The sequence below is a fragment of the Ptiloglossa arizonensis genome, chromosome 6 (genome assembly GCF_051014685.1).
Source record: "Ptiloglossa arizonensis isolate GNS036 chromosome 6, iyPtiAriz1_principal, whole genome shotgun sequence".
In the NCBI taxonomy this organism is placed as follows: Eukaryota; Metazoa; Arthropoda; class Insecta; order Hymenoptera; family Colletidae; genus Ptiloglossa; species Ptiloglossa arizonensis.
The window spans coordinates 21,577,280-21,604,726 of record NC_135053.1 but is presented as its reverse complement, the minus strand read 5'-3'; the positions used below and the strand labels follow the sequence as shown (position 1 = coordinate 21,604,726).

Sequence of the window (27,447 nt, the reverse complement as noted above, 5' to 3'; positions counted from 1 at the left end):
CGTACGTTCCACTTTTCGGTTAACCAATCGAACGAACGTTCGCGGTGCAGCGTGGCAATAAGCGAAACGCGATACGCGCGAGACTCTTTTCAGGCCCGGAATCGGGCCCACCGGGTCCGCGCGACGGGAACGAAACCCGTCCGCGGTAAGGTCGGATTCACACTATCCGTTGCACCGGTTCGTACGTCGAAACGATTTTAGAAGAGGTGTACACGGTGTCTTGTAATTCGTAAGAGCCATGTTGAACGCGAAAACGATGAGAAAAATTCATACGGACCTCGTTTAAAGAGCGTTGAGGAATCATTTAACGGGGTAGAGTTCCGTGAATTCGTGGTAAATGGTACTTCGTTGCTGGAAACTCTCACCGTTGAAATATTATTTTTTTGTAATGGAAAGAGGTTTCTAAAAATGTCAAGAGACATCAGGAAGTGGATGTCACCGACGAGACATCTATGGGTTACCGTAAAAGTGAAGAATGGTTTTTATGAATCTTACGAAGGGAAAGTATAATATTCGTACGAAATTTAGGCTTCTTTTCCGGTCGAGTGTGTTCCACGAACCACAAGACACATAACAAGTTGCAGTAGATCGCGAGCAAGTTCTCTACTCGTCGACGTAAGGCCCTAGAAATCGATGTAAGGCCCTCGAAGTCGACGTAAGGTATTCGAAATCGACGTAAGGCTCTCGAAATCGACATAATGCCCTCGAAATCGACATAGTGCCCTCGAAATCGACATAATGCCCTCGAAATCGATGTAAGGCCCTCGAAATCGACGCAAGGCCCTCGAAATTGACGTAAGGCCCTCTAAATCGCCGTAAGGCCCCCGAAATCGACGTAAGGCCCTCTAAATCGCCGTAAGGCCCCCGAAATCAACGTAAGATACTCGAAATCGACGTAAGGCCCTTTAAATCGACGCAAGGTACTCGAAATCGACGTAAGGTCCTAGAAATCGACGTAAGGCCCTCTAAATCGACGTAAGACCCTCTAAATCGACGTAAGGCTCTCTAAATCGACGTAAGGTACTCGAACTCGACGTAATGCCCTCGAAATCGACGTAATGCCCTCGAAGTCGACATAAGGTCCTCGAAATCGACGTAAGGCCCTCGAAATCGACGCAAGGCCCTCTAAATCGACGTAAGGCCCTCGAAACGGAAAACGTGGGCCGTACGGATAGTGTGAATCCGGCTTAACTGTCGGTAACCCCGATTCCACGACTTCGGTCCGCAGCCGCTACTTTGCAACATTTCGCGATACGTAATAACCCATACTCACGGACGTCGGATCCTGAGGAGACGCGTTCGGCATGGGGCAACAGCACATGGAACAGAAAAAGCAACAGAATATATACAACACACCGTCGGTTAAACGTCGGTGCCGGTGGATCGTGGAATTCCCCGACAGCCGCGAAACGTTTAATTTTCAATTTCGCGGCCCTTCGATCGGCCTATTTTCGCTCATATTATCGTACGCGAGACGCGACTGATTAGGATTCGGCCCAGTTCGTGGGCAGGTGAGTACACGGGAGACGAGTCGAGACGATTCGAGCGGAGTGGACCCTGTGGGACTCGGGGGAGGGGAGGGCGGGTTGCAAGGGCATTATGCAGGGAATAATGATTGGATTGTAATCGTCGACGGTGGAGAGCCACCGCTTTTGCCCCCGTGCTACGTGCATAATGACCCCGGCCGGTTTCAAAGTATAAAGACGTTCAGTCTCCGTCGACAATTTGTTATGCATACCTCGCCGTGGACGAAAATTGCGTTTAATTCGCCGGTACTTACGCGTTCCCGAGCGCTGGGACCGTAGGCCCAACGGTGGACGGGTGGGGAGCGGCCCGGCGGTGGGAGGGGTGGTGGGGAGCGCATAAATGTAGATGTTCCATTTAAAAAGCCATTTTCGCGTGTTTAGCATAATACGTAATCGCGCGAATCGGCGGGTCGTCGAATAATTCGCGATCCTCGTCGAGACTCGTCTTCGTCGTCGAGGGCGGCTGTACCCCGTCGTCGAGTCGTTAACCATCGAACGATCCTCTCCTCCCTGGTGAAAAAAGCCCTGTTCGAGATCGATTCCGTCGCGTTCTCGGAACAATTTGTACCCCTCGTGAAACGAGGCCACGTCGTCGCTGAAGTGAAAGAAGAAAAAAATATATATCCACTCCCCGACAAATTATTGAGCCACGATGTCGCTCGCAGATGAGAGACCACTGTTCGTGACGACTACGGTCTGCGGGGATCGGCGCGTGTTCGCGCGGTTTCGTTGCTTCTTGAAATAGGTTCTCGATGCCAACGAGGTGTTTTTTTAATAAGTTTTTGTTGGGGAGATCGGGGTGGTTGTAAGGTCTCGAATGTCTCAATGTGTATCGAAGGAATATTGATGCAAGTTTTCGGTGATTTTTGAAATGGGTTCAATACGATCGAGGTGTTTGTTAAAAAGTTTTTATAGGGGAGAATTGCAGTATCCAAAAGTTAATTTTCTTTGCTATTTTAAAATTGTAATATAGACGCTTTTTTAACAAATATCTTATTATTTCTTTAAAACTTTAATTTGATCTTTCTTAAAGAAATGCTGAGAGTCACTTAACAATCATAAACACGTTGTTAATGAAAATATTTAATTAAAGTTCACAAGTGCGGTCAGGGGCGATTGTGACACGCAGTCTGGGTCGGTTGTAACGTTACAACTTTTACTCGAGAAGAGTAGAAGTTTACTCGTGAAGACGAAAAGTTTACTCAAGAAGAGTAAAAGTTTACTCAAGAAGACTTAAGTTTACTCAAGAAGAGTAAAAGTTTACTCAAGAAAACTTAAGTTTACTCAAGAAAACTTAAGTTTACTCAAGAAGAGTAAAAGTTTATTCAAGAAGACTTAAGTTTACTCAAGAAGAGTGAAAGTTTACTCAAGAAGAGTGAAAGTTTACTCAAGAAGAGTGAAAGTTTACTCAAGAAGAGTGAAAGTTTACTCAAGAGTAAAAGTTTATTCAAGAAGAGTGAAAGTTTACTTAAGAAGAGTAAAAGTTTACTCAAGAAGAATAAAAGTTTACTCAAGAAGACTAAAATTTACTCAAGATGAGTGAAAGTTTACTCAAGAAGAGTGAAAGTTTACTCAAGAGTAAAAGTTTATTCAAGAAGACTAGATGTTTACTCAAGAAGAGTGAAAGTTTACCCAAGAAGAGTGAAATTACTCAAGAGGAGTAAAAGTTTACTCAAGAAGAGTAAAAGTTTACTCAATAAGAGTAAAAGTTTACTCAATAAGAGTAAAAGTTGAAGAAGAAGATACTAATATCTCTGTAACGTTGGAAAACAGAGTTTGTCACAACATTTTCAACGAAGAGTTGTTTATCAACAAGAAACGAAGAGACAAATCCATGTACAGAATTCAACCTTGTATTTGTGCGACCGTTTCGTAAAGTTTTGTCACGATAAGTTACAACTACACATAAAAAGCAGCGTGATCGTGTTCCAAAGTCAAAATATACTACTGACCCCCTATATTTATAAATTTTCCTCCACGTGAGCGAGTTTGCTGAACTTTCGAGCGATAAACGGCTAGAAGACACTACTCGAGAGCGTATTATTCTTAGTAGCTCGTAGAGATTGTAGTTGGAACGAGAAAAATATGTACAATTTCGCTGCATATGGTAATTAACGACGGTATTGGACGAGAGATTCTTTCTCCAGGACTTTCTGCAATTGAAAAAACCAACTATGTATTCGGTACCGCCCCCTACCGTTGTTCTATTCTAATGCAATTAAAAAGTTTCCAGGCGTCGACCCGTGTCGCGGAATTTACTTTAAAAACCTATACTTTTCGGGAAACTACATTTCACCTAATTTTCGCGAAGCTCTTTAAATACATCGAGAAAGAATCGGATACCTCGAATAGTAACGATTACGTTCGTTTATTTCTCGCGAAACCTTCCCGGTAATTAACGATAAATACAGGGACCTTTAAGTACCGGGCCCGAAGCAAGTGCCCCGTTCACTGGGTCCTAAGACCGGTATCGGTCCTCGTTTGGTCGCTGGACCGACATTAGGTACTCCGAATGTAAAATAAATTAAAACGAACTAATCACCTTATTCACCTTCTCTGTATTTCCTCCACGAATGTGTAACAGGTGCACCAAAAACATTAAAATTCATTCTCTTTGAACAAGATTCTTCCAAAAAAACAATTATTTACGTAATACCAATTACCAGAGAAAGAAATATTCCCAAACGAGATTCTCAGCGAACTAATTAACCTAAAAAAGAAACATTCTCGGATAAAATTCTTCCAATAAAAAAAAAACAAGCTTGAAAAATTGTAAACTTTCCAAAGAAACATTCATTTTCGTTTATGTAATTCACAAATTTGCACACCTGGCACATCGATGTAAAATGTTTCTAAATCTCTATCGTTCGATAGTCCAATTATTTTGTCGAGAAAATGGCGCGCGTCGCTGAAATCTGGCGGGAACGCGGACTCGAGTTTGCGGGTGGCGACACCGCGCGGAAATTGGCCAGAAGCGTATGGAATGGGTACCGTGATACGTTTGTTTATAAACCCTCAAAATGTGCCCGCGAGCGCGCGTTTTCGGTACGCGGCGAATTGTCGCGGACGAGGAAACGAGCTGCGGTTTTCCGACTCGGGCGACTCCTGTTCGGTTTAAATATGCCAAAACCGGCCGCAACCGCGGAGATTTCCGGTTCCGCGCGTTTCAATCAGTCTGCGGGTAAACAGCCGTTCCGCGCCCGCGTAATTCGCCGCGGCAATCCCTTTTACTCTTCGTCGGACAGTTTTACCGCCTTTCGACAATTCCGCTTGCCAGCGGCCGCGATGTACGCGCTCCGGGAAAAAATCGTTGTTTCGAGCGTACACGGGCCGATCCTCGCCGCGAGTGCCGCGAATTTTTATCGCCGACCGTACACACACACACACACACACACATACACACTCAGATATATGCGTGTTCACGGTTATTTCGTTCTTTTTGGTTTTTATTTTTTCCCCACCTCGACTCGAGCCCTTTTGGTTACAACGTGCTAATTTCGAGCTGGGAAATTTATCGACGATCAATTCTCGCGAACGTTTCGAGATTCGGGGGTATTCGATCGAAGGAACGATAAAAGGAGGTGCGACGTCGATTTGCGAAATCAGTTGGGTGTGTAATTTCGTGAATTGAATAAGTCTGACGTCGCGAGGGATGATGGTTTTGTAATTGTGATTGCTTTCGTAAGAAACTTTTTGTAAATTGAGTATAGGTGTAAAACACTGATACGTTCTTGTTTTAATAGCGAGAATAGTAATACAAGAAGAACGATAATAATAGTTGTTGATTAGTAGACAGTAATAGTAGTTATCGATGAGTAGATAATAATAGTAGCTGTTGATTAGTAGACACTAATAGTAGTTGTCGGTGAGTAGACAATAATAGTAGTTGCCGATGAGTAGACAATAATAGTAGCTGCCGATGAGTAGACAATAATAGTAGCTGCCGATTAGTAGACAGTAAAAATAGTTGTAGATTAGTAGACAGTAACAGTAATCGCCGATTAGTAGACAATAATAGTAGTTGTCGATTAGTAGACAGTAATAGTAGTTACCGATGAGTAGATAATAATAGTAGCTGTCGATTAGTAGACACTAATAGTAGTTGTCGATGAGTAGACAATAATAGTAGTTGCTAATGAGTAGACAATAATAGTAGTTGCCGATTAGTGAACAGTAATAGTAGTTGTCGATTAGTAGACAGTAATAGTAGTTGCCGATGAGTAGATAATAATAGTAGCTGTCGATTAGTAGACACTAATAGTAGTTGCCGATGAGTAGACAATAATAGTAGTTGCCAATGAGTGGATAATAATAGTAGCTATCGATTAGTTGGCACTAATAGTAGTTGCCAATGAGTGGATAATAATAGTAGCTATCGATTAGTTGGCACTAATAGTAGTTGTCAATGAGTAGACAATAATAGTGGCTGCTAATGAGTAGACAATAATAGTAGTTGTCGATTAGTAGACAATAATAGTTTGACATTTCCTTGGTATGCTTTCTACCAATTTTTCTGAATACGATACAGGTAATAATCTCTATATTTAACTAATCCAATCTATCAGGGTCCTTAATTTTAATATACAGTTTTCTTTAAGTTGTTGTTTCGTTAAGAACCACAAATTTTCAATTGGATTTGCATCAGATGAACTGGTATGGCTAATCCATTCTCTACAGATGTGACTTCTGCGTTTCGGATCGTTATCCTCTCGAAAAATTCACATCCTTAAGCGAACCAACGTTTCACCGATCTAAGAAGCCACCTTGGATACAGTTTCAACACTTTCGCAACGAAAGTGTTCAATTTTTAACAAACAGTCCACGGTTTCCACGTCAGTGGATATCAAGTTTCGAAGATATCGTCAACACACGATACAGCACACGTAAATCAATATTCAACGTGTCCAAAATTAGATAATCGAGCTACCAGGAGCTTCATCGTTGGAAAATCATTCGAATGCAACCATTCTCGATTCATTTCTTAATTAATAAAAATCACTCCTACAAACTCACGCGTTACAGAGACTTCTCAGCCTTCTGCGGTATATTACGTCATTAACGCTTCAAAAAAAAAAATAAAAAAAATAAAAAAAAGAAGAAACTACTTCGACCCCCGAGTCTCCGTTCCGCAAATTCTCTCCAGCCCTCCCCTCCCCCTCCAGATATCTCCGCAAGGTTGGCCACGAACTCGGCGCGCAGGACGTCAGTCAAAACGCTCGAGAGACGAAAGAACGGGCGCGTAAATGCCAGCCGGATGCTGGAGATTGCCGGCAACGAGCGTTTGCACGACTTTATAAAGACGAAGGCCGCGCGAGCACAGGTTAGAGAGTAAGAGAGTAGAACAGTGAGGAGAGGGAGGGGGTTGGGTGGCGTTCTTCTGCTCTCGCCGCAAGATCGAGCCGGCTCTCCCAGCGGAATTTTAACTTTTAATAATAAAGCGAGGGAGTCCCGAGTTGTTGCGTTACAGGGGGGGGGGGGGGGGGGGCGGTGGTTGCCCGGAGGGTCGACGGAGGCGAATTAAAGGCGGCAGGAGGCCTCGGTCCTCCTCGGTCCCTCCTGGCCGGGGCAAACCGCAGCACAGGCACCGCCGCCACCGCGTAATTGCCCGGCTCTCACTTGCCGGTCGTTCGATTGATTATTATTTTTGCACAGCTCGACCCCCGTGACCCGTTTGCACGAGTACCTCGATCGCCTCGGCACCCGAAAGCTCGCGTGGACGGGAGTTACCGCGAGTTAACCGTTTGGCGAATTGATAGGGGACACGGTCCTCGGTGTAGCGCGAAGAAATAACTTTGTAACGGGTACTCGACTTCTAGAGCTATCGTGGAACTGTCCATTATGTAGCTATTGTATTTACTAGATTCGTTTTTTGACGACACGAATGCGAGAGGATTGGTGTGTCGACGAATTGGTAGAGGACATTGTTGATATAGCATGAAGGAATCATTTTATAGCGAGTACTCGACTTCTAGAGCTATCATAGAACTGTCTATTATGTAGCTATAGTGTTAGGTACATTTTCTAACGACACGAATGTGAGAGGATTGGTGTGTTGGTGAATCGATAGAGGACACATCGTTGATATAGCACGAAGATATAATTTTATAGCGAGTACTCGACTTCTAGAGCTATCGTAGAACTGTTTATTATGCAGCTATAGTGTTAGGTACGTTTCCTAACGATACAAGTCTGAGAGAATTAGTGTGTTGGCGAATTGATAGAGGACACATTGTTGATATAGCACGAAGAAATAATTTTATAGCGAGTACTGGACTTCTAGAGCTATCGTGGAACTGTCCATTATGTAGCTATAGAATTTACTAGATTCGTTTTTTAACGACACGAATGTGAGGGGAATGTTGTGTTGACGAATCGATAGAGGACACATCGTTAATATAGCACGAAGAAATAATTTTATAGCGAGTACTCGACTTCTAGAGCTATCGTGGAACTATCTACTATGCAGCTATTATGTTTATTACACGAGTGCAAGAGGATTAGTGTGTTGGCGAATTGATAGAGGACACATCGTTAATATAGCACGAAGAAATAATTTTATAGCGAGTACTCGACTTCTAGAGTTATCATAGAACTGTACATTTTATAGCTATGATGTTATATTCGTTTCCTAACACGAGTGCAAGAGGATTGAGGCATTGTGAAACTATTGTATATTCTTGTGATTTTATCACACTTCTCTAACTCAGTTGAAAAGTATAATTCTTCAACGAAGTTTTGAAGGGAAATACTTCCCGATGTTACAAATAGTAAATTGATAATTTTGTTTTTATAAGCCAACTGCTGATAACTGATACTTCACACCCACACGATCTCCAAAGTTTTCTATCCCCCAGAAATTTCAATCAACGCGACTCGTGTGCAACGTAACGATATTTGACCAATACTCGCGTCCACGGCGATATTTTTCAAGCAAGACCCGCGCGCGTATGGTCCCCCGTGAATGAAGTTATCGAACGAAAACCGGTTTCTCCGAGAATTTCGCCTATATCGCTGATCATCGCGTTCGTTTCCGTTGAGACGGTCGCGAAAAAAGTTTCCGAAACTTCGCCGCGGACCTGGACGAATCTCTCACGCGCGTTACGTACCTACTCGGACATAAGAGAACTTATTCGTCGGTCGATCGGTGGCTGGGCTATTATCTTTATATACCACGACCCAGCCGACCTTAATGCACCGATCGTTGCCGCTCCTTAAATCGTGTTATTAAACCGCTCGATCTCATGGACAGAGGTTGCGCGCTACGCGACGCGGGTAACCGAGAGACCCAACGAAATCGAGAGAGCTTCTTTTAGAAAGAGGGGACACAGTGTGCAAAAATGACGATTTTTCGTTGAAAAAATAAAAAAAAAAAGAAATCATTGCGCAACGTGTTGCGTGTTAATAATTTGATAAATGGGAGACGAGATAGCTGAAATTTGAAGTTGAAATTTCAGACACTTTCTTCCTTGCACCCTGATTTATACGACGATGTCGAGTGACGTTGCAACTAGTTGTTGCACATCTGTACCAACGGTTCTACAATTGTACTTGTACTCTCGTTCGGGTACTAATCGTTGAAACTAATTATTCCATATTCATTGCAACGGTTCTACAATTGGACTTGTATCCTCGTTCGAGTACTTGTCTCTATTGCGACTAACTGCACTTCTATAGCAGGTTCTACGATAAGGTTTGCTATATTTTCCAATATAGCGAAAGTATTATATCAAATATAATGCTTCTTCGATCTCTTGGACATCATAGACGTACGTTATAAAAATGTTTTACCAACGAGTACACGATTCTTTCGTCTCGTTCGAGTACTTGTCTCTATCACGACTAACTCTACTTCTATAGCAGGTTCTACAATGAGATTTGCTATATTTTCCAATATAGCGAAAGTATTATATCAAATATAATACTTCTTCGATCTCTTGGCCATCATAGACGAATGTTATACAAATGTTTTACCAACGAGTACACGGTCCTTTCGTCTCGTTCGAGTACTTCTCTCTATCGCGACTAACTCTACTTCTATAGCAGGTTCTACAATGAGGTTTGCTATATTTTCCAATATAGCGAAAGTATTATATCAAATATAATACTTCTTCGATCTCTTGGCCATCATAGACGAATGTTATACAAATGTTTTACCAACGAGTACACGGTCCTTTCGTCTCGTTCGAGTACTTCTCTCTATCGCGACTAACTCTACTTCTATAGCAGGTTCTACGATGAGGTTTGCTATATTTTCCATATTCCAATTACTTAATCGTTCTACCAATTACGGTATACCAATTTTTGGACGACTTAGATCGCACTTCTATCAAATATAATACTTCTTCAATCTCTTGGCCATCATAGACGAACGTTATAAAAATGTTTTACCAACGAGTACACAGTCCTTTTGTCTCGTTCGAGTACTTGTCTCTATCGCGACTAATTCCACTTCTATAGCAGGTTCTATGATGAGGTTTGCTATATTTTCCAATATAGCACAAGTATTATATCAAATATAATACTTCTTCGATCTCTTGGCCGTCATAGACAAATGTTATAAATATGTTTTACCAACGAGTACACAGGCCTTTCGTCTCGTTCGAACGTCCCGCGAACCGACGAGAGAAATCACCTCGAGGATCGGGGTAAAGGGCGATGGAAGCTCGTGAATACCCCGATAAGACGAAAGCATCCGGAAGTGGCAATAATCGGGCAAGTGGCCACGAACAGGCACGCCTCCTCTTTTTCTCCGCGTGGAACAAAGGGTAATTCAATTCACGAGGGAGGACTCGAGTAACGAGCTGGAAAACCCGAGTTACGTCGCGAGAGAAAACACCGACCGGGTCGTATATGTAAATAAAAACTCAACGAGGTCGAAGAACGGACCCGCGGAACTCTAGAAGCACCCCTAGAGTGACGTTGAACGATAATTGCGTTTCTGACGCCATTTGGAAACGTTGAAATCTCTCAAGAGACGTTGTTCGGTAGATCTATGAAGTGAAGGGCAATATTCAATGCTCGAGAGATCCTTTTTGGAGATACGCGAGTGTTTGTTAGAAACAATAGAAAATTTCTGGAGATACTTGAAGAAAACCAGGTCATAAATTTAAGATTCGTGGTGTCATCTCGAATGACGTGATCCAGAGAACTTTGAGTCACATACTGTGGATTTTCAAGGCTAATTGCGTCTTCAAACTTGGTCAGTCCCTTTCAAACAGCAGCTCAGCACACAGAAAGCTTCTGATGTAATCATTTGTGCGCAGTCGTTGATTAACTCTACACGCGAGTCCCTGACTAACTTAGCGATTGCTGAGTACATTTCGTCGTTGGAGAAATGTCAACGACAATTATTACCACGGAACTCGTCATCGTGAGATTCACAGGAAAAATTACAACAAAAAATATCCACCATGTGGCGCTTGGAGAATGGTTGCAAGTAACAATACCTCCATTTGGAAAACCTTCTCCTTTAAGTATTCGGGTGATCCCCACGTGCTCTGATCTCTTGAAAGTAGTCCCTATTGATTCAACCAAGTTTCGAAAGTACATACGTGGATTTATAGATCGAAATTGGCATACTATGGGTGGGACGATAGGACACCTATCGACGCGTCCGTACCTCAGACTTCTCGTGAGTAGACTTGGACTCTTTGAAAACCAAAGGTGAGAGAATTTGAAACTCTCCATAAAAAAAAAAAACAACTCTCTTTGATTCGTCGAACCGTGAAACTTCCCGGTGATATCACCGAGAGAGTTGATCCTGTAGGTGGTCAAGACGAAAATATGGCACGGTGGAAGGTAATCCATCCGTATCGAATCGTCGAGTCGATAAGGTGGACGATTTATCGTCGAGATCTAGCGCGAGACGGTAGCCGGGCGAGATCTCGCTCGCGAGCTCCGGGCACGGTCGTACGGAGTAAATTATTCCAAATAAATGAGCGTATCCTCGAGTGTCTACATCCCGGAGACATTCGTTTACTCTTAATTAATGATCCGCCGGTAAGACGGCGGGATTAATTGCGCGCAATCAGATCGCGGTAATTAATTACATCGTGTGTTCGGGGCCACTTTATTTCGCGTTCCACGAGGATGGCAAAGCGCAAGACCGAAACGCGCGCGGCGCGGCAACGCCGTGAGCCGGCGTCGAGGTTGGAGAAAAAAATTATTCCCAAGGTAACGTACCACGCGTGGATCGGTTCGCGAACCTGGTGGTGTATCACCCGGTCCGGTCGTTCGACTCTCGACGAAGAGTCGATTAATCGGCCCGGCTGGGGGCAACGAGATCGTCGTTCCACCTCCGTTTCGCCGGCCTCGTTAACCGGTTACGGACAAACGCGGATAGAGACGCTACAAATTACAATGGTGTCGGCGTAATTGATCGAATCGCGGGGAAACCGGGGACCCCGCTCCGGTAAGTGGACGTTTAGATAAGGACCTGGAACCACGAAGAAAATGGAACCTCGTACCTGTCGACCGTACTCCCTCGTTAACGAACTTCTCCGCGGTTCTGGGCCAACGGTGGTTCGTCACGGTCTTACGAAGTGGGAACGACACCTTCACTGTGGCTAGATGATACTTCAAAGACATAGTCGATTTATCCTTTGGCAATGCTGTATTTGGATAAGAGTCGGAGCTGGAGGAAAGTTTCGTTCGTTAGGAAGTACTCGGTGGTTCTTGGTGGTTCTGGGGCAAGAGTGATTCGTTAGAATCTTATCAAGTGGTAATAACACCTTCACTGTGACTATCATCGATACTTTAAAGACTCTATTCTTTGACAATGCGGTATTTGGATGAGAATTGGAGCTGGAGGAAATATTTGGCAGTTTTGGAGCAAGAATGGTTCGTCATGGTCTCTTACCAGACGAATCACCGAGGATTGAGTACTGAGGACACTTGACTCTGGTAGTCAGGATGCTCTCGAGTCATTTTCACTGTTAGAGTTTGATTCAATTACAAGGAGGATACACACCTCCTATTCGTAGATACATTGGAGTTCCCTTGCTAGAGGTTGTTGTTCCCTTGCATTTCACTCAGTACTCCTCTATCGATTGTTTTCGAATTATCAACGATGGAAGACTTTAAAAACCCCGGTATTCGACGATTGCAAGTATTTGTTTTACTCTAGAACCATTTTCCTCACCGTGGTTCAACGCGATTCGTTTTTTTTCGAATCATCGACGATGAAACAACACACACTCTAAGACTCGAATATCCGACGATTGCCGGAGTACTTTTGTTCACTCTACAACCATTTTCTTGACCGTTATTCAACGCGATTCTATCTTTTTCGAATCACTGATGGATGATGCAACACTCTAGAGACCCTGGTATTCGACGGTTATGAGTACACACTTTGTTCACTCTAGAATTATTTTCCTCACCGTGATTCAACGCGATATTGAATTTTTTCGAATCACCGATGATGCAACATTCTAGAGCCCTGGTATTCGATAATTACGAATACTTGTTTGCTCTAGAACCATCTTTTTCACCGTAATTCAACGCGATTCAATCTTTTTCGAATCACCGATGATGCAACATTCTAGAGACCCTCCTGGTATTCGATAATTACGAATACTTGTTTGCTCTAGAACCAACTTTTTCACCGTAATTCAACGCGATTCGATCTTTTTCGAATCACCGATGATGCAACATTCTAGAGACCCTGGTATTCGATAATTACGAATACTTGTTTGCTCTAGAACCATCTTTTTCACCGTAATTCAACGCAATTCGATCTTTTTCGAGTCACCGATGATGCAACATTCTAGAGACCCTGGTATTCGATAATTACGAATACTTGTTTGCTCTAGAACCATCTTTTTCACCGTAATTCAACGCAATTCGATCTTTTTCGAGTCACCGATGATGCAACACATTCTAGAGACCCTGGTATTCGATAGTTACGAGTACTACTTTTCTTCGCTCTAGAATCATTTTCTTCACCGTTCTTCAATGCTATTCGATCTTTTTCGAATCAACAACGACAGAAAAACTCTAAAAACTTGGGTGTATTTAACAATTGCAAATATACTCATGACTACCAGGAGGATGTTAATAAAATCAGAAAGAGCGAGCAAGACAGAATAGAAAAGCGTTTCACACCATCCAAGGCCTGCTATAGACTCATCGGTAAGGCATCCTAGCAAACCTTGCCTTATACGCCGGGACATTGGAAGACCGGTAAAGGATCGTATATATACAAATCGGAGCCGGTACGAGACCTAGCGAGAAACGACCAACGATCCGTTTTCCCTCTGGTGGCGAGTATGGCAATTTCCACCGCGCACTCGTCCGCTCTCGAACGATTTTCACCGTCGTGGTTCAACGCGATTCGAGCTCTTGCCCCGTTCAATTCCACGGACGTTCATTTTTTTTTTCTCCATTCCGTACCTAGCGGACGAACCCGCGCGAGGAAAGGCAATATATTACGCGACGCGACGGTAATAACGTCGGATCGTATTCACCGGGTAGACGAAAGACTCGCGAAGATGCTTTACGACGCGCGGGAGCGCGAGAGGAGGAGCTGGGGTGACGCCGGGAAAGACTTTACGAGTTACTACTCCGCGCTAGGAGAACCGTTTCACCCTACTCGTCGACGACCCGAGAGACGTGGCTTGAACTTCATCGCTACGGTACGAGCACGAGGTAGGCGTCTGTCTCGTATCATCGACCCAGCTACAACCGTTCCGTGGAAAAGCGCCAAAGTTTCTTAACGTTGGTCTTTTAATTAAGTTCGACGGTTCGAGGCGGTTTGAGGTGGTTTGAGACGGTTTGAGGTAGTTTGAGGCGGTTTGAGGCGGTTTGAGCTGCTTGGAAACTTTTCCTCGATACTCCTCTTCGCTCCTCTCCGATTTGTTTACCGGGATGTTCTCTTATTAAGTATAACCAACGACGATGGATCACGAGTAGTAGAATTTAGAGAGTTTTGGTACTTTGAGTGTACTCGAAACTGTTCTGCACGCTTTGTATCTCTGTTCAAGGGTCTACGAGTACAGTGGTCTCTCGATTATCCGCTCTCTTTTCAGGTGTGTTCTACTTCTTTACATACTTTGTATTGTAGCTCTATTGTAAGTGTCCACGAGTATTGGGTTGTTTGGAAAGTGATTTTGGTTTTTTTTTTGGTGAAAATGAAACACGATTTTTTTAGAGTGTATGAATTTCGTCGACTGAAATAAGTTGTCAATCATCGTCTTTCATATTCTCAGATTAACCAATCACAAGTAAGTCTCTTCGTCGATTTCGACGTCTGAAATAAGTTGTCAAGGGGAAACTTCTCTTGAATTATTTTTCAAATTTTTTAACATCAGATTCTACATCGCCTTTCATACTCTCGGTTCAATCAATCACATATTTTCTACCGTTGAAATTTTTTTAACACCAGATTCTACATCATCTTTCATATTCTGAGATTAAACAATCACAAGTAAGTCTCTTCCTTAACTTCAACGACTGAAATAAGTCGTCAAGGGGAAACTTCCCTTAGATTACTTCCCATCGTTCCAAATTCTTTAACACCAGATTCTACCTCGCCTTCCATATTCTCGGTTCAATCAATCACATATTTTCTACCATTGCAAACTTTTTAACACCAGATTCTACATCATCCTTCATATTCACGGATCAATCGATCACAGATGAGGTCAACCGAGAGTCCACCGTCTCGGAAACTCGTCAATCTCGTCGAGCCGAAGACTCCGTTCCGCGATAAGGTCGTCCACTTCGTGTTACACTCGAGGAGTCGTGCGAACCTGTCGAGGACCACTCGTTTCTCGAATCGGTTCTCGCAACCGGCAGTAATTACCGCTCGCGCGGAAAAGCAACGTGAATGGCGCGAGTTCTTCCGCGGGGACGGAAAAATTGCGTTACTCCGGTAACGTATGCGCTACGTGTCCCTTATTAGAAGCGCATTTTGACTTCGCGTGGGTAAAAAGAAAAATGACTGGGACGTAATTACGTCTTCAATTACGCCGGGGGCCCCTGTTATAACGGAGCCGCGATTTCTATCGGGCACGGCTTTCTAAACGAAAAGTTCCTCGGTTTCTGGTGCAATCGATTCGTTGATTGCCGAGAGACAGAGAGAGATAGAGATAGAGGAGAGAAATACAGAGAGAAAGAGAAAGAGAGAGATCACCGGTAAATCCGAATCTCACGCTTTCGTTCTTAATAGCGGCGCCCTATCGTACATGTCCGATCGACGGTAACGACTTCCAGAATAATGTACGACTTGTTACTCCGGCAACCGGGTAGTGTTTTCTTCGCCTCTTTACCGAGTTATGTCCTCCATAGTTCTTGTACGAGTTAAATGTCGCTCGGCAACCGCTGAAATATTTTCCCCTCTGCGTGTTCGCCGGCCGGCGAGTGCACGCGATTCCCGATATTTCGCGCGAACTCTATCCTCTCGTCTTACTCTGCTTTTCAGCGTTCGTCGTCGCCGTCCCGACGAATCGACGATTTAATACCGACTGTACGCCGAATTCTTTCCCGCACGGTTCATGGGAAACCGGCGCTCAAAATATAAATTTCTCATTCGAAACGGGCCACCGGAGTGCGTGGCACGCGATGCAACGGCGGAAACGTTCCCGCGGAACGCGGATCCGTATACTCGATCGCGATATGTAACGACGGCAACTCGACAGATACTGTTTTTGAACTGTCGAGTAGTGTCTTTGAACTTTTGAGGTACTGTCTTTGAACTGTAGAGGTACTGTCTTTGAACTGTAGAGGTACTGTCTTTGAACTGTAGAGGTACTGTCTTTGAACTGTTGAGATACTGCCTTTGAACTTTCAAGATACTGACCTCGAACTTTTGAGATACTGTCTTTGAACTGCAGAGGTACTGTCTTTGAACTGTCGAGATACTATATTTGAACTGTCGAGATACTATCTTTGAACTTTTGAGGTACTGTTTTTGAACTTCCGAGATACTATCGTTGAACTTTTGAGATACTGTCTTTGAATTGCCGAGTACTGCCTTTGAACTGTTGAGATACCGTCCTTAAACTTTCGAGATACTAGCTTCGAACTGTCGACTATTATCTTTGAACTATCTAGTATTGTCTTTGAACAGTCAAGTATTGTTTTTGAACTTTCGAGATACTGTTTTGAACTGTCGAGATACTGTCTTTGAACTGTTGAGATACTATCTTCGAACTTTTGAGGCACTGTCCTTGAACTGTCGAGTATTGTCTTTGAACTTCGGAGATACTATCTTTGAACTTTCGAGATACTGTCTTTGAATTGTCGAGTACTGTCGTTGAACCGTCGAGATACTGTCCATAAATTTTCGAGATACTATCTTTGAACTATCGACTATTATCTTTGAACTGTCTAGTATTGTCTTCGAACAGTCAAGTATTGTTTTTGAACTTTCGAGATACTGTTTTGAACTGTCGAGTGCTGTCTTTGAACTGTCGAGTATTATCTTTCAACTTTCGAGGTACTCTATATGAACTGTCGAGTATTATGTTTGAACTTGCGAGATACTGTCTTTGAGCTTTCAAGTACTGTCTTTGAACTGTCGAGTACTGTCTTTGAACTGTTGAGTATTATCTTTAAACTGTCGAGTATTATCTTTGATCTTTCGAGATACTATCTTTGAACTGTCGAGTAATATCTTTGAACTTTCAAGTATTGTCTTTGAACTGTCGAGTACTATCTTTGAACTGTCGAGTATTATCTTTGAACGGTCAAGTATTATCTTTGAACTTTCGAGATACTGTCTTTGAACTGTCGAGTATTATCTTTGAACTTTCGAGATACTATCTTTGAACTGTCGAGTATTATCTTTCAACTTTCGAGGTACTCTATATGAACTGTCGAGTATTATGTTTGAACTTGCGAGATACTGTCTTTGAGCTTTCAAGTACTGTCTTTGAACTGTCGAGTACTGTCTTTGAACTGTTGAGTATTATCTTTAAACTGTCGAGTATTATCTTTGATCTTTCGAGATACTATCTTTGAACTGTCGAGTAATATCTTTGAACTTTCAAGTATTGTCTTTGAACTGTCGAGTACTATCTTTGAACTGTCGAGTATTATCTTTGAACGGTCAAGTATTATCTTTGAACTTTCGAGATACTGTCTTTGAACTGTCGAGTATTATCTTTGAACTTTCGAGATACTATCTTTGAACTGTCGAGTATTATCTTGGAACTTTCGAAATACTATCTTTGAACTTTCAAGTACTGTCTTTGAACTGTCGAGTACTGTCTTTGAACTGTCGAGTATTGTCTTTGAACTGTCAAGTATTATCTTTGAACTGTCGAGTATTGTCTTTGAACTTTCGAATCAATCTCCTTTCAACATCCCCCCTCCTCTTCTCTCGAGGTACAGTAAGAAATGTACGACTACGCACGAAACGTGTGCAAGTGTACGAATCACCTATGCGAATAAACTTCGGTTCACTCCGGAGGGACACGAGGAGCCTCTTCGCCTTCTCGTCGAGGTCGACGACCGTTTTTGTTTAGATTTCGCACCGAATTGCGCCAAAGAACTGATCCTAGTCAAACTCGCGTACGTTCTACGTTACTTGTAACATTACCCAATTTCTGTACTCTTCTTCTTCTCGATCACTATCAATAACCACCCCACACCCAATAATTCAAACCACACTCGTCCAAATTCTCTTTCCTATCCCGACTCTCACAAGGTCCATCCATCCCAGACCTCTCTTGCTCTATCCTCGAACGCTCTATCAACACCCAAAAAATGCTCAACAACGTAAGGGGCAAATACGTTCGGGAACACATCGTCCAAAAGTGTGACTCTGTGAGAACACACACTCTTTCCAGAATTGTGTCCCGAGGTTGTGCAATCGTCGAATTATGCACGAGAGCGGAGACAACGACGCGGATTGAAAATGGCTCGGTCCGGTATTAAATATTTCCGGGCAAATCGGCGATTCGTTCCCGTGGCCCCTTACCCGCCGGTCAGAGATCAATTGGACGTGCTCATATTCCTCCGTGGTCCGGGTTCATCGACGAGGGGGTCCGCGAACACGGGTAGATCGAAGCGAGCGGAGCGTAACCGACACGTTTCATCGAGAACGAACCAAAAACACGTTCCTTTGTGCGGATACAATCGGGTGACCGGCCACCCCCGGCGGAATAATTTCAGTTTCGCCGGACGAGCGAACGTGTGCTGCACACACACACACACACAAACACACATACACACTCACTCTGTCTCTCTCGGCTCGGTTCACCTCTCCCTCTCCAATTTTCATTCCTCCAGCCACCCGCGCCGGCACCCGTACCAGCACCCCACCCCATCCCTCGCCAATTCTGTTTCTGCCCGTGGGCGGATCCCGGGATGGACCTAATAAATTGTTTGTTGTAATTAAATGAGTTCGAGGGAGTCGTGTAGGGCGTTTTGGAGGGGAACGGGGGTGGGGTGCGGCGACGGTGGTGGCGGAGGGTGGTAGAGGGGTGGTGGTAGGGGGGTTAGTAGGAACTCTCTCTCTCTCTCTCACTCTATGTATATATATAAAGGTATAAAGATGAACGGCCTATGGATGGGCCGCTATCTGCGCCGCTGGAACAGAAACACGCTCGTGCCGCGACAGCCCCTGACAAATGACGGCCCGAGCGGTGCTATTGCCGCCGCCCCAGCAACCCCTCCTCTGCTATCGGCAACCCCTCTCCGCCCTTCCGAACCTCTACCTCTGTCTCCGTTCGTCCCGCTTAGCGGCGTAACGCTCGCCACGCACTCGAGAGCCACCCCCGACCGGGCCCCGTACCATGATTAAACGGGAGGGGGTGCAGGTGGGTGTGGGTGGGTGTAGGTGGGTGTGGGTGGGAGCGAAACGAAATTGAGCGGCGAATATTCCGTGGCGCGCGCGCTACAGCCCGATAAACTCTCGATTGGCTGCGAGAGAGCCCGCTCTCGTCGTTACTGTGCCCCCTTGCGGATCTCGCGGGGACGGGGCAGTGATCATCGCGCGCGCTCGCTACGGTAAGCGAGGCTTTCACCGGAAAAGGTGTTGTCGTCGCCGCCCCTTTTACGGTGCAACTCGCGGATGGATCACGGAGAAACCAAGCTTTCGCGATTCACGAAACGGACGAGCATTTAACAATCGCGCGGGGTCGGAGGAGGTGGGCTTGATTCGGGAAGCACTCTTTGGAGAAGGTTTTCTTGCATTAGGTTCTGTATGGTTGTAGACTGATTTTAGGGAGGAATTGAAGGGATTGAAGTTGTTTCTTGGAGTGAATTTGTTCTTGGAGTAGGTTTTAGTATCGTTGTAGACTGATTTTTGGGAGGAATTGAACGAATTGAATTTGTTTCTTTTTGGGAATTTGTTCTTGGAGTAGGTTTTAGTATTGTTGTAGACTGAGTTTAGGGAGGAATTGAACGGATTGAAGTTGTTTCTTTTTAGGAATTTGTTCTTGGAGTAGGTTTTAGTATCGTTGTAGACTGATTTTGGGGAGGAATTGAACGAATTGAATTTGTTTATTTTTGTGAATGTTCTTGAAGTAGGTCTTGTATAGTTGCAGTTTGATTTTGTAGAGGAATTGAAAGAATTGAATTTGTTTCTTTTTTGTGAATTTGTTCTTGGAGTAGGTCTTGTATAGTTGCAGTTTGATTTTGTAGAGGAATTGAACGAATTGAATTTGTTTCGTTTTTGTGAATTTGTTCTTGGAGTAGGTCTTGTATGGTTACAATTTGATTTTGTAGACGAATCGAACCCAATTGAAGTAGTTTCTTTTTATGAATTTATTCTTGAAGTAGGTCTTGTATGGTTGCAGTATTAGGTCTTGTATGGTTGCAGTTTGATTTTATAGACAAATCAAACGAATTTGATTTTGTTTCTTTTTTCTGTGAACATGTACTTGATTTAGATCCTGTATGGTTGCAATCGTGATTTTGTAGAGGAATTATACAAATTGAATTTGTGTCTTTTTGTGAATATGTTCTTGATTTAAGTCCAGTATGATTACAATTGTAATTTCGTAGAAGAATCTTCCATAATAGTGACAAATCGAGCGAACTTAGTTTGCTTTTTCTTTGGAGAATTAGTTCTTAAATTAGGTTCTGTATGGTTGCAGTCGTAGTTACACAGACAATATTTTCCGCAGTGGTGACAAATCGAGAGAATTGAATTTATTCTCGAATTAGATCCTGTATAGTAGGTCCCTACAGAATCAAACAAATTAAATTTGTTTCTTTTTTTTTTGAGAACATGTTCTTGATTTAAGTTCTATATGATTACAATTATGATTACGCAGACGAATCAAGCGAATTGAATTTGTTCTTGAATTAAACTTTGTATATTTACACTCTAGATTTCGTAGAAAACTCTTCCACACTGAATTTGCTCTTTTCTTGTGGAATCTACTTCTTCATGAAACAGATCTCGTACCTTAGTATGCACCTGGTGCATTAATCGCTCCAGATTCAACCCAATGAAACTTCAAGCACTCTACACTTTGAGAAAACGAGCCGACCAGTGGATTATTGATAACAACGCGGAAGAATATTTAACTTCAAACTCGTAAGTAACATTACAATCAAAGAAATAACATTTTCACCGAACCACACCAAAGAAGAAACTCGTTACATTGAATTTTAATAATAGATCTATCCACAATATATTAGAAATAGATCTATCCACAAGAGTACAAATCGACCCCTTGAACACTAGTTCCAACTCTCCAAAAATAAATACAGAAACTGAGATCCGGAAATCTCGAAAGAATTTCCAAAAAAACCCCCCCCAAAAAAAAAACTTAATTCCCAAACAACGCACACAGTATCCGCAATCTGCCCCCATATTCAACGCAGAAAATCCGCAGAGACGAGGACCAAAGCAGAAACAAATATACCACACGAGAGAAGAAACTCATTCCATTGAATTTTGATTCGACTACGAATCTTGACCAGTTCAAACCGAATCGATCTACCCTCAACAGTTCAAACCGAATCGACCTATCCTCAACAGTATAAATCGACCCCTGAACGCTAGTTCCAATTCCCACAAATCAATACAAAAACTGAGATCCCAAAATCTCGAAAGAATTTCCCCCAAAAAAATAAAAAAAAAAAAAAAAAACTTAATTCCCAAACGACGCACACAGTATCCGCATTCTGCCCCCGTATTCAACGCGGAAAATCCGCAGAGACGAGGATCGGTACGGGAACGAATATATCCAAGCGTACCGCGGGGCGCGTTCCGTTTGATTTGCAATTCGAATCGGTCGCACTCGCGTAACGGGGACGGGTAGAAACTCGCGAGCGTGTCGGTTAGGCGAGCGTTTGCGCGCGCGTAACCAACGACTAGGGTAGAGACCGCGAGCAAAGCGGGAAGACGACTCGAAAGTCGTCGACGTTTCCTATGTCGCGGGGTGAAAACGCAATCTCTCCTTCTATCGCGGATATATTAGGTGGATCGGAAAGTAATGTCGTTTCTGCGCATGTCACTATTTGATTGTCATTTGTCAGCTCATTGTGTACATTAAAGTCGTAGCAAAGACATTCTGAGGTTATAGTGACTTGTTTAGTTGTAAATAATTAAATTTAAAATTTTTCTTTACAATTTTGGGTGAAATGGCCAGCCAAATACCAGAAGAGGTACATATCCGGCATTGCATGCTTTTTGAGTTTCGCAAGGGTAGTAACGCAACAGTTGCTACCAAAAACATTTGCGATGTTTATCCAAATGCATTAGACGTTCGTAAATGCCAAAGGTGATTTTCCAAGTTCAAATCCGGTAATTTTGATCTTTCCGACTCGTATCGATCAGGAAGACCAACAACGTTAGACAATGACGTGTTAAGTGCGGAAGTGGAAGCAAATCCGTGTCAGACAATCGAGGAATTGTCAAACAGTCTTAACCAACCTTGGTCGACCATCCAAGAACATTTGCAGCAGATTGGGAAAGTAAGCAGAGCAGGTGTTTGGGTTCCGCATAATCTGTCCGAAGAGAACAAGGCTAACCGATCCACCACATGCAACTTATTGCTTCAACGGCACAATACAGAAGCGTTTTTTGATCGCTTGATCACCGGAGATGAAAAGTGGGTTCTTTATGATAATCCAAAACGCAAAAGGCAGTGGCTCTCTCCAAATGAATCGCCACAAAGTACTGCTAAGCCAGGTTTACACTCCAAAAAGGCCCTTTTGTGTGTTTGGTGGAGTATTCGCGGCGTTGTTCATTTTGAAGTGCTGAAACCTGGACAGACTGTGAATGCAGACCTTTACTGTGAACAATTAGATCGCGTAAATAAATCTTTAATTGAAAAGTGGCCAGCGATTGTCAACAGAAAAGGCGTTATTCTGCAACACGATAATGCAAGACCGCACTGCGCAAGACGAACCTTGGCAAAAATTAATGAATTGGGGTGGGAGGTACTGCCTCACCCACCATACTCGCCCGATGTTGCACCATCGGATTTCCATTTATTCCGATCGCTTCAACACTTTCTAAGTGGCAAAAGATTTGCAAATTTGGATGATATTCAAAATGCCATCTCTGTATATTTTGCTCAAAAACCAATTGATTTTTATCGATCCGGCATTGAAAATTTGCACACTAGATGGCAAAAGGTTGTTGATAATGAGGGTGATTATATCATTGATTAAAAATAAAAACTCGTTAAAAATTTATGTGTTTGAATTTAATGTAAGGAAACGACATTACTTTCCGGTCACCCTAATACTAGCAAATTGATTTCGTTTCGACTCCACCACGGTGAGTGATCCGTCCTCGTCGAGGGTGCGAGGACACCTAGCACGCCGATAAGACCGCCACGAAGCCTAAACACCGGGATCACCGATAACCAAAAATCATGTACATAAGCCGCCGCTCTCTGAATAAATTAGCATTGATTGTTCCAGCTTAGTCAAGTGTGAATCTCTGTCCGTCACCCGCTACGCACCTTTTAATTATTACGCCGGTTCGTCGTTACACATTCTACGGAAGTATTTCGTTAAAGCAGTGAATTTCGGTATCGGTTCAATTATTCTGCGGAGTAAAGAATCAGTTAAGCCGTTTTCATTTAACACTAAACGTACCAAGCGGGGTGAAACGACCCCTTTTGAAAATTTACTTTAAATTCGTACATTTATCGTTATTTCTCTCGGTCATTTGACTTTCTGTAAATTCTTGTATCATCCGATTATTCAATTTCCCACTTTCTGTTTTTCTCGTAGCTTATTTTTTACCGACAAAAATTCTTTACCTACCCTACGTACCACGGGGGGTCATTCGACCCCGTACGAAGTTTACGTATTTTTTAACAGTTTTCCAACTGGAACCTTAGTTCTAAATTCATACTTAGGACGCGATGAAACCAAACTGACGTCAATACCACTCAGCGAATTTGTCGCGATGAAATTAGTCGAATCTTTCATCAACTGTAGGAGAAATATTACAACCGACAATTTTTTTACGACTTCATCTTTGGCTGGAAAATTATTGGCGAAAAGGACAACGTTAGTGGGAACAATGCGTGCGAACAGGGGGGAATTACCCGCACTTGCATAAACAACGAAAGATAATTCGAAACTTCTTTCAACAATGACATACAAATCGAATGAGTGTACGCTAACGATTTATAAATCAAAACCAAGAAAGAAGGTAGCGATATCGAGTACCAAACATAAAACCGTAAAAATCAAGAACAATAGAAAGAAGACACCCGAAACGATCAGTTACTATAATAAAACCAAATTTGGCGTCGATATAGTTGACCAAATGGCGCGAAAGTATAGCGTCAAATCGAAGTGCAATAAATAGCCTGTACAGGTATTTTTCAATATTTTGTATCTGGCCAGAATCAATTCGTGGATACTCTATCAGGAAACAACTGGGTTGGAGCTATCGAGGCAATCTTTCCTGTTACAATTAGCAGACGAGCTTGTTACAGAGTTCCTCGAATTTTGCGAAGAAGAAAAGGAAAATCAACGAGAAGGAGTATCGAGCAGCTCCAATAATAATTCTCAATCCAGGAAAAAATGTCAAGTAAGATTGTGCGCGGGCAATGAAACAACACAAACTTGCATAATTTGTAAAAAATTTGTTCGCGGGAAACGTACGAAGGAGAAACCCATCCTATGTAAAAAATGTAATTGGTCGATTGTTTTGTTCATAACGATAAAAATATGTGTTTCATTTTATACGAAATCAGAAACGATGTTGCAAATTATTTCCATTAATAAATAAAGAATTTTTTACGAAAAATCTACGTTTACTTCATAACGGGTCAAATGACCCCCTATGGTGAGATTAGGTATAGAAAAATGCCGCTACGTTTAGTGTTAAGTAAGCGAGTGAAAGAAACTCTAGTGTTTATATTTTTGTTCGTCGCTCCGATACGGTCCCGTGACGAGGGGATCGTTCGACGTTCCGCGTTCGTGGCTCGAATCGAGCGTCGCGACGCCGTCGGGTGATCTCGAGACGCGGAGAACCGCGTAATATGATGACGGTGCCGCGAGCGAGTCACACGATGATTCTCGTCGCTCTCCATCGTGACCCTTTTACCCTCGACATTCGCGAACGGTGGCTCCGGGGAGCAAAAGTAAAAAAATAAATAAAAAAAAAAATAAATAAAAAACGAAAAGGTACGAGAGCGATGGATTTATTCGAGCCGCGAGGCGGGAGCACGGGGATGGAATCGCGGCTCGAGTGGAAAGAGAGGAAAAGAGGCAGAACGCGACGACCGATGGATTTGACAGAAAGCTTTACAAAGCGCTGTCGCGCTATTTTGTATTTTATTTTCGAGCGGCACGCGGATTGGACACGGACGTTAACAGCACTCGTTGTAATGCTTTATAATGCCCCCGTGTGCCTCTCTCTCCCTTCGCTCCGTCCGGGCTGCTGGATAACACGAAAAGGGTGGGGGGACGGGAGAGGGGGCACCGGGCACACACCATCCGTCGGATTTTTCGCAATAAAATATGAGCGCGACGCGAGATAGATAGATAGATAGATAGATAGAGAGAGAGAGAGACCCGGGAGCGGTATTCGAGGGCGGTATCCGTGCGACGAGTCCCCGTTCGCGGATTCTCCACGATTTTCGATACTCGTCGCCTCGAACGGGGATCGACCAGCTTCCAGCCGGAGTATCATCCCCCCCTTTTCTTTTTTTTTTCGCGCCGTGGCTCCCCGAAGGAGAAATTAACGGATTTTTCGCAATCGAATCGCCGAGCGAAATTCCACGATCGCGATTTTTCCATCGCGCCAGCCGCTGCGACGAAGAGAAATTTTGCAAACAGAAATTCGTTGAGTCGTTGTATTATTTACGTACGGTTTCTCGATAATCTTGGAGGTGAACGCGAAATGGAAAGTGGAGAAGTTTTCAGTGTGGACGAATTGTTCGACGAGCGAGGGGGGCGTGGGGTGTACGGAAAAACGGTGTCTCGCTCGGAACAAATTAATCCGTCCATGACCGTCCGTTTACAAATTGAAACGGGCCCGCGAGTCTCGTGACCGTGCACAATTCCGAAATAATAAACGAAAGTCACGCGGACACTACACGGTGGTCAAACGGAACGCGATGGAAGACCGGTTCGTACCCGAGGGGGGGGGGGGGGGGGTTGTTCGTTTTCTGCGCGTGGATCCCGCGCTGGAAGTGTCGATGATGCGAGATATCGGGTCATTTTGGACCCAGTAGAGGATAACGATATCTGCAGTTGGCGTATGTGTTGGTATAGATCAGGTTCGAGAAGGATTCTTTGTTTTGTACGGTACGTCAGTGCTGAAAGTGTCGATGATGCGAGATATCGGGTCATTTTGGACCCGGTCGAGGATAGCGCACGCTGCAATTTGCGTATGCGTTGGTGTAAATCAGGTTCGAGAAGGATTCTTTGTTTTCTGTGGTACATTATTGCTGAAAGTGTCAATCATGCGAGATATCGGGTCATTTTAGACCCAGTCGAGGATAACGCACGCTGCAATTTGCGTATGCGTTGGACTAGATCAGGTCCCAGAAGGATTCTTCTTTTTCTATGGTTCATCATTGTTGAAAGTGTCAATGATGCGAGATATCGGGTCATTTTAAACCCAGTCGAGGATAACGCTATCTGCAGTTTGCGTTTGCGTTGGTCCAGATCAGGTTCGAAAAGGATTCTTCCTTTTCTATGGTACATCAATGCTGAAAGTATCGATGATGCGAGATATCGGGTCACTTTAGACCCAGTCGAGGACAACGCACGCTGCAGTTTGCGTTTGCGTTTGCGTTGGTCTGGGTTGAGTTTAAAGAGGATTTTTCATTTTCTGTGGTACATCGGCACTGAAAGTGTCGAAGATCCTAGGCACGGGTCATTTTAGACCCGGCTGGTGATCACGCAAGCTGTACTGTTCGCGTTTACGTTGGTCTGGGTTAAGTTCGAGGAGGATTCTTCGTTTTTTTTATGGTAGATTGACGTTGAAAGTGTCGATGATCTGATGGTACGGGTCATTTTAGACCCAGCCGGTGGTAACGCACATTGCACTGTTATTTGTACCGTATTTCGTAACACTCCTCGTTCAACGACTTCTGTATATTACTAGGTTATTCAATAAATTTACTCACTTTTCCACTGTAAAAAAATACTACGACAATTTGATAATTGTAAGCAATTTTAAAAAAATTTAAAATAAGTAATGTTGTCTACCTATCGCATATTTACACGTTCAATTTTGTATTGTGTTGTCCGGAAAGTCATTTCGTTTCCTTTGGTAAAAACGAAACACGATCTTCTTTAGAATGTATAAACATTTTACTAAATTACATATTCTCCATTTTGGAAAACGAAACGACTTTCTCAACAACCCGATACACCTGTAAATATACAAACGAGTCAAGAAACCTACTTGAGACTTCACACACGTTCGTCAAACACTAGTACCATCCTCAGAAAAATAACACAACGAACCCAGTAACTCCGTTTCTCATCGAACGACAAAATTTATTAACCATTCCATTACAATAAACATCCACTA

The 27,447-nt window shown here is 43.3% G+C and overlaps 1 protein-coding gene across 2 annotated transcripts in view; it reads right to left on the bottom strand.

Moving 5' to 3' along the window:
* Nucleotides 1-1,991: 1,991 nt before the first annotated feature.
* LOC143148748 (ankyrin repeat domain-containing protein SOWAHC-like) overlaps nt 1,992-27,447 on the bottom strand; it is a 189,168-nt gene continuing 163,712 nt past the window's right edge. For both annotated transcript variants that reach the window (XM_076315399.1, XM_076315400.1), the window contains one exon: nt 1,992-2,121. In XM_076315399.1, the coding sequence (XP_076171514.1) occupies nt 2,011-2,121 (111 nt within the window). In that variant the 3' untranslated portion in view covers nt 1,992-2,010. The remainder of the gene's footprint in view (nt 2,122-27,447) is intronic.